General features: G+C 33.0%; 1 protein-coding gene across 1 annotated transcript; it reads left to right on the top strand.

The window, feature by feature from the left end:
• Window positions 1-121: 121 nt before the first annotated feature.
• On the top strand, window positions 122-3066 carry LOC116346774 (protein masquerade-like). The gene is made up of 4 exons (XM_031776980.1): window positions 122-157; window positions 1128-1354; window positions 2627-2985; window positions 3043-3066. Exons 2-4 carry the CDS (start codon window positions 1264-1266, stop codon window positions 3064-3066), a joined length of 474 nt encoding a protein of 157 aa, XP_031632840.1. The 5' UTR covers window positions 122-157; window positions 1128-1263.
• The last annotated feature ends 5875 nt before the right edge of the window (window positions 3067-8941 follow it).

Genomic DNA, 8941 nt, shown 5'->3' on the forward strand with positions numbered 1-8941 from the left:
TTTTTTTTGTGTTATTGCTTCTATTGTTTCCATTCCATATATACGTTCATGTTGCTGGCATTAAAAGTCACTAGTTCCATTATCGTTCTTGTCTTGTGTATGTATGTGTGTGCATGTCAAGAGATGTGGCAGAAAATAAGGCGAGAAAGAAAAACAAGTATGCATGTTACAAAAGTGTTCTAAACCATTGTTGATGTGTCTCGTCTGTCAAAATGCCGAACAAAAAAAACCGTCACTTTTCTCCAATTTTGATTAAAGATTTGTTTGTCAGGTCAATTATCATGCCTAGACAGTTGATGTGCGCGTTTGAAAAGAAATTGGCCGAGCGAAAAGAAAGTTGTCACTTGTTTTCTTCGTCGTCTTCTTGTATTTTGCTTTGCCACTTCAAAGCGTTCACTTTGAATTTAATTGAATGAATAATTGACACATAAATGAACTCGTAAAATCTTAATTTCATTTTGGCTCGTCTTAAAATAGAGCCGATATAACAAAAAGAATTCAAATTGACCATGAAAATGTTCTACTTTTCACCTCGGTTAATTCTTGCTTGTTCCACGCACTCGACGATTGACCAAAAAAAGAGAAGAAGTGCGTTTTGTGTATGTTCAATGTTTTCTCTTTTGAATGATGATCGAACGAAAAAAAAACAACAACAACAACAACAGCGATCGAACACAGTGTGTGTTGTGATTTGTATATTGATTATATGTAGAACCGTTATACGATTGACTTGCTTACAAAATCGCTTGTTTTTTTTTCTTCTCGTCTATATTTATCGTTCTCTTTCGTTCGCATTGAACATGATTTGCGCTTCTCTTTTAACTCGCTTGAAAAGTTGCCACAGCTCTTCGCATCGATCGTATTACAAACACGTTCTTCGAACGTAACAGTTATACACGGCAAAGAATCTCAATATGTTCAAGTGTGCGGCGGTTCGCTCATATGGCAATTCATTCGATGTTTGAATTGCAGAATAAACCATGCCAACGATTTTTACACACACATTCCATCGCATAAGTTAAATGCTTTGATGAATTTTCGTTTTATTTTTGAACATGCAAATTCACCATATTCGCACAATGAATTTTCAAATATAGATTATTTAATGTTCACATTTTTTTTTTTAGAATTTCACACACGCATCTCCCACATTGACAGTATAAACAATAAAAGAAAACGGTACCGAAACTAATCATCGAAATTTAAAACAAAACAGAAAAACTCTTTCCTTGACTTGAGTTTGGGAGCGTAGAAGCAATTGCAATGAGGTGGACTGTATATCTTCTTGGGATTTGCGTATTGGCTACATCCAGCAAGGCTCAAGACGATTCCTTTGCCGGCACTTTTTTATCAGGTAAACCAAAATTATCATCCATTTCGATTTAATTTTTTTACAGAAACTACTTCTGCCCACACTGAAAAAGAAAGATAAATACACGCGCGTTCACTGACCTATTCGTCGTGCATAATTTGTAACCAAATCCAATGGGAGCTGATTGTTCGATTGGTGTTGTGTGTATGTGTGAAATAGAATCATTTCAAACACATCTCGTTCTCTTTATTTGGATCGTTTACAAAACAAATCTGTGTTACTAATTCGCATAACTTGGTATTTTAAGTGTAAATTTATTCAGGCAAATCACGAATGTTTCGATCGCGCATAGTTTAAGAATGCTTTCTTTTCTTAAGCATATGGTTATCTTTTTTACATAACTTCGTTCGGTTTTTCTTCTTCTTCTGTTAAACATTGATTCGTGCGCTGTGTGGTTGTGTGTGCATTTGATGAAGATTGGTTACAAGCTCTTTTAGTATGCAGCGAACTGGTTTACAGTTTGATGGGCGCAAATGTAGTTTCAGTGTATTTTGTGTGGTACGGTATTACGTGATCATTGCTTATTAACCTGCTATCGAATGCGGAACATTCATTCATCGCGATGATCATCATAGTAGTCGTTATCGTCGAACTTGAATGGACCAGAAAACTTGTATTGAACCATCTGCGCCCGCCATAAACATACACACACATTCGCATTTGTTTTATGTAATGCTCCATATCGTTCAGTAAGAAATTCCATTTCTTCGTGTTTGTTCTCGTGTATCTAACTTTAAACTAGGCAATACCATTTTCGATCCAAACCGTCATCACCGCGAGTGATACCGTTAGATCATTTTAAGACAGCGGCTGCCAGTGTATTTAATCAATTCCCGTCTATGTTCGCATAAGGAACCACGAAGAGTCTTGAAATGAAAATGTTTTTGATTTTTTTGTAGCACACTGGGTTTTGCGAATAAAATCGCAATTACACTGATAAATATCACCAGAATGAGAACGTGCGCTAAAATAAGAAACAATGGCATTGCATTGTCATACATTGTTCTCATTTTAGGAAGAAAAAAATGAAAACGTTGAAATGATTTCTCATTACATTAGCACTTTTAATTCGAAAATTGTGGATAACATGCAAAATTTAGCTGATACCAAATATGGATGACTTTTACCATCGAAGAATACAAATGAAATTAATGCAAGCTGCGAATATGTTAAAAGTTTCATTTTTTTAAAAATGTGTCATAATAAAAACTGTCTGTTTCTTCATTTGATTTTTTTTCTCGTTTCTTTTTCTAGGTTTACTGGATTCGATAACAAGCACGGCTGAGGTCAAAGAATGCCCGGGAATTTGCGTGCATTCATTTGCAACAATCATTTGCTATGAAGTGCTTGAAGATGTTCAATGTCCATCATCGAATATGAAATGTTGCGTTGAAAGTAACAACACAGCATCGGCCACCGCACAAAGTCAATCACAATCTACGACACAAAAACCAATCAAAATTACAACAGCTGCTTCGCCGCCCACCAGTAAACCAACGCAAAAAGCTACTGAAAAACCAACTAAATCGGAAACAAATAAAGAAGGTAAACTCTCTTCCGGCAATCATTTACACGCCAATTATATTTTGGTACAATATACAAAATTATGTTCGGTCATACATTCTTGTTTCACGCAAATAATGATGAATTTTATCATCATCATTTTCTAGCTGTTCTTCTCAGCGGTTTCATAAGATAAATTAAATTGTGCTCAAATTGTGAAAAAGAGAATGTGTGTTATTTCAACGGTGTGGTTATTGTTGTTTGATGTGAAGGTCTGTTTCACTTCGAGAACATTTCCGACTGTGTAAGACGTTAGATGTAAGACCCATTTCACGCACTTGATTTTTTCTTCTTTTTTTTTTAAATATGCGCAAAGAGAAATACGAAGCGAATCTCCAAAATGAATAATAATAATAATACATAATTACATTTTCCAGCGCATGAACTTTTCCAAGCCAAATTTTAATACAAATTATTTTCTCTACCGATGGATACTATTGTCTTTTTTTCTCTGACTACCTCTCATTGTGTCTTATTCACCATCACAAAAAAATGTAGGCGATTAATTGTTTTGCTACATTTTCCCATGCGATTTAATGTGGAGCACGCCTGTATACCTCGATAAATGAGATTTAAATGTGCCGTGATCGCTTCAATTCTGAACAAATTTTTAATTGTAACCCGACTTTAGCTCGAGCTATGAAATATAACTTTGCTTTGAAATTGAGAGCGAAATATTCAAGAAATTTAAAAAAAGAACAGAATCAGATCAGCAATAAAATCAAATGAAAAACCACTGTCAAAAGTTATGATGCATGCAAAATTCTATTCCTTGTAACTTGCCAAAAAAAAAAAAATGAAAGCAAGCCTTGACCGTGACAGTCAAATCTAATTTAAGTAACCAAAACAAAAAGAAATACGTGAAAAGTGTGGAATGTCACCGGTTTCTATTTGGTGTTAAACATTATCGACGCTAATGATATGATTTAATTAAAAGCATTTAAATATCCGACTATTCGAATTCATACTTAACGATAATTGAGATATCGCTGTATAGAAGAGTCTGGTACTGAAAATAAGCCGATCAGATATGTTTTAAGAGGATTGAAATAGTGCTTATGTCAATAACATACATTGTCATTTTCTAACGTTTCCAAACTCACAAATAAGTAAATTCGCTTTAAGCAGAATTTTATGTGGAAATGTTTGGCTTTTTTCCGCGAATTGTTTGACATAATTCAATTTCATGAGATAAATCAAGTTCTTTTTTTTCTTTTTTCAAATAACTTATTCTTAACTATATAGAATTAACTTTTTTCTTTCGAAAAATTGTCCCAACAAATGCCTGTGCCAACAAGTGAATAATCTGCTTCTAAATTTGCATACATTTTATATTTATACACGTTTCAATTGTTCGTTGCTAAGCCCACTCAATTTTCTCTCTCACTCTCTCGAATACGAAGGGAAAGCACACGTCGCAAGTATATATTTAAAGTGACGTAAAATGGACCAAAAATGAAGAAGAAGATCGTCTCACACACATATATATACCACGCGACAAAAACATTCGATCCACGTTTATCGTTTGAAATGAAATCAAAATTGATTCGATCATCAAATGGGTTTTTTGGCCGCTACTTATGCAAATCATCGTCACACAACGATCGCCTGAAATCAATTAAGTAATGATAATTAATCATGCAAATCGCCGACTTGTGCTCATAAATTATTGATTCATTTGAAAGAAAACATGTGTTTCTATGAATGGGGGCTTTTTTATTGCTGATGTCTATCAAAGAGAATTTGCATTATAATCGACTTAAAGTGAAAAGTAACATACACAATATAATGCTGGTACCAAAGATTTAAAATCTGATGATTATGGAATGAATTTCTGATCATTTTCATGCAATTGGATTTGGTTGCCATGCGTGGGCCATAGCAGCCAAATGAATGGATATCATCAGATTCTTCAAACATATTAGAAGCGTCTTCACATGAGTAATTTTGCAAGATTATAGATAATGACGAAACCTAATAATAGCATGAACATGAACAATGTGCATTAAGTGGAACTCAATTGATCGGCTGAGAATAAAAGTGACTTTAAGTTTTTTTAAACCGTCTCCATCTTATGTAAATCCTGTACAAATTATGAGACACTTTTAAGATTTTTTCTGCTTAAAGTCGCTTTTATTACCAGCCGTACAATTGAGCTTTATTTGATTTCAGCCGAAGTCCCATTTCAATGAAGCTCCAATTATATCTAGATTCAGAATTTTAAGGTGATTTATAAACTTTTAATATTAATTTCCATGAAACACTCGAAACATATTCAAAGTAGATTTAAAACAAACGTTTGCGTTATGCGTCTCTTTAAAAATTCGAAGAAATGTTGACAGTCTCTTTATATTCACTTATTACCATTGTTCAACTCACTGTGAATTGCGGAAATGGTATCTAATTAATTTGAAATTCATATAATATTCAGTTTTCTGGAGAAATCAAGTTCAGAAACATCAAGTGACGTTTTGTCTGACGTTTTTACATTTCAAAAGAATAGTTTTCTTTTTAGAAATTTACATATACTGAAAATTATATTGTCGGCGATATTTTTACGTAGAATTTATTGAGCCAAATGAGACGAAGCATGAAATCGACAATTATGAGATACTCTTTTGAAATGGTCGCCTTTGAACATTTCGAGTAATTTTATTCATTTAAATTGTGGAAGATTAAAAAGTTATTGATACTCTTTTGACCGGTCAACAGTAAAAAAATGACTCTTCAATAATACTTCGAATCGAATGATCTCGATATCATCTGGTGACCCACAAATCTGAACATAACAACAAACCGCAACAGACGTTTCTCTTGAAACTGTACTACACTCTTGCTTTATATTCTTTTAATGGAGATATCGTTTACAACGATAATTTTTGAATCCATTAATCAGCTCATGTTTTTTTTTTGAATTCTAAGAATTACTTATTTTTTTAATTGTATTTATATAGAAATCTAATTTGGTTCAAGAAAATGCGATTTATGTCATTGTTTCGCTAATTTATCCGTGATTTTTTTTCTACTTAAATTTTTATTGCAAATTATTTCGTTCCAAGAATCCAACAATAAAATGGTAGGCAACATTTCCAATTTATCACATCGTTTGAGCGCAAAAATACACAAAACACACACTGACAAGCCTGGCCAGTGGCCACCATTCAATCGTTCGCTTGAAAATAAATTCACTACAACATGGTTGTTGTTTACATTTAATGATTGTCAACTGATTGAGACCACCTCTTCCGACTCCAGTTGTTTGCAGATCTCGTGATTTATTATTTATTTTATTGTTGGCATTATTGGTTGAATTTAACCGAATAAATTATGTTCAAGTGATGAGAAAATGTCTCTTTTCCGCTATTTATTCTCTTCCTCTCTCGTTCTTTTTGTGGCTTGCTTTTGCTTTCACTCGCTTTCAATCCCGAATCGCAGTCTATCTCTGTCCCACTCCTTTGCATTTATTTTCATAATTGATTTAAATTTATTCTAGGGGCAGAGCAGTACTAGAATAATCTTTTTTGTTTAAGTAATTCTATGTTGTGAGTAGTAATCCATATTAATCCATAGTAATACAAACTTACGTAAATTCTAACAGCAGTGCAATGACGTTTCATGTGTACGTTGTGTATGACATTTGCTAGGCATAACGCGATCGCCCTATATTTCGGATGAGACATTTTATTGTAAAAAATGGAAAATATCGAATTTAATTTAATAAATATCGAATAAATTGTTTCAATCCGCAATATACGAAGATCTAGGGGGATTCCGCGCTCTTAAATATGAATAAATATGAACAAATTCGGGGGATTTCAACAAATTCAAGAGATGTTAACACAACTTTACGTTTTTTGGGAGATATTTTGAGATTTTCTGAACTGCAATACCGACAATGTTGAACTTGACAAGAACAGGGAATGAAGAAGTGGTGAATTATTATGACAGCTTCTATATACTAAAAAATATATTGATTTGTTCTGATTAACTATTTGTTCAATCTCTTTTATACTTTGTTCATTTAAATTACTTAATGACACTCTATCGATTGCACAGACAGCCAAAATATCTTTAATAATTTTTGGAATTTTATATTCGTAGAAGTTTTGATACTCACGCCAGAACCGTTCCATTGCAAATGGCACATTTCAATTTTGCTTTGTAATGCAAAAACTTACACACATGTAACAAACAACTACCATGACAGCTTAGAAGCTGTCCCAATAATTCACCTATTATAAATAGGTCTGCAGCGCCAAAAATTCACCACCATTCATTATTATCTCATATTCACCCATATTCTAAAAATGTCAAAATATTCGACAAAATTTGAAGTATCCTACATGGTGGGTATCGGTGAATACTTACGGATATTGTCAGATACGGTGAGATATTTGAATTTTTATGAGATTTTAAGAATGAAGTTAAATTTTGGTACATAAATACGCGCGGAATCCCCCTAGACGAAGATCGCTTTATTCCTAACAAATGTAATACACAACGTACACATGAAACGTCATTGCACTGCTGTTAGAATTTACACAAGTGTGTATTACTGCGGATTAGTAAGGATTACTGCTTACAACGTAGAATTACTTTAGACTAAAATTATTATTCTAGTACTGCCCTGCCCCTAGAATTTATTATATTCTATTATGGTTTTTGTGTCTGCCTCTGTTGTGCGTGTATGTTGCTTATCATTCACATGAATACCACGCAATTACGAATGAAGTTTTGTCACGCTTTGTCAAAAAAAATGTAGTATCAAAATGTTGAATGTTTTGTTTTCTTCTAGATTGTGTCTTGTGTGTCTTGCTTTAGACATTTGCTTTTTTGTAGCGTTTTTAGGTATTGTTTTGATTTGGCACATGGCTATACTACCGTCCATTCATTCACACACTCACTTCTACACATGCACTTTTGTGTATTTGACATTCACATACACAATCACATTTAGCGCCCATATTCTCTCCGATCGTTTGTTGTATGTCTATGCATAGCCTCTCTAATTCTTTCTAGTATCTCCATTTTTTATGAACAACAAAAACAACATTTCGGCATTTTCTGAAAATAAATATTGACTTCATGTACACAATTATTTACGTGTTTTTTTTTTCAATTTGCGCAGCATTTAACGTCGTTTTGCAACATTAATACCTTCTCTCCTTTTCAAAAAAGATAAATTTGCGGTTTTTGTGTCGGTTTTTTTCCTTTCAAATCTAATACGTAGAAATATGACGAATGGACATCATTTTTTTGTTCGTTCGATATTTTCAGAATCTTAACGCTTCATCATTCGCTTTAAATGCACACACATACACCAATCATTTAATCGGAATTAAAATTGAAAGAAAGAAGGGAAAAAAACTTAAAACACTTACCAATTCTGCGGACATGTTTCCTACTGAATGTGTGTATGTACTCCCAAATGATACGTAAACGTTGTAAATAAAGTGTATGCGTTTAACAAATGAAGGAAACACTAAACTAAATTACAACAACAAAATAAACGCGATCGGAGAGCGAAAAAAAAGATAAAAAATGTATTTAAAACAATTTTGATTTTAGTAAATTTTCCATTGATTTTATCTTGTCTTCGTGTGCTTCAGCACCGAGAAAAGATGTTAATTTTGCGCGACGAATGTTCTTTTTTGATTGATGTAGAGAATTTGTTTGATAAGCGTTTGTGTATTTATACTGTACTGTATGGACTGCGCTTAATATTGTTTCGTATCACATTCGTAAATACATGTATGTAGAGAGGGTAAAGCACTTTTAAAAAAAAAAAAAAGAACCACTACAATTATTGCTGTTATTATGTGTTGGGTTCATTCAATGTGGTCTTTATAACGACTAAGAATGTACTTCATCACTACCAATTCACACAAATCACTATTTTATTCTGTTTAACTGATAGCATTGGTAGAACAAAAATCGCTTTAAATTTGCGGTGAAAATAACACTAACAATATTTCATTTGAAAGAAGAAAAAAAAACTCAAAAAAA

The sequence above is a fragment of the Contarinia nasturtii genome, unplaced genomic scaffold, assembly GCF_009176525.2.
Source record: "Contarinia nasturtii isolate CC-2019 unplaced genomic scaffold, AAFC_CNas_1.1 Cnas_scaffold_1688, whole genome shotgun sequence".
NCBI lineage: Eukaryota > Metazoa > Arthropoda > Insecta > Diptera > Cecidomyiidae > Contarinia > Contarinia nasturtii.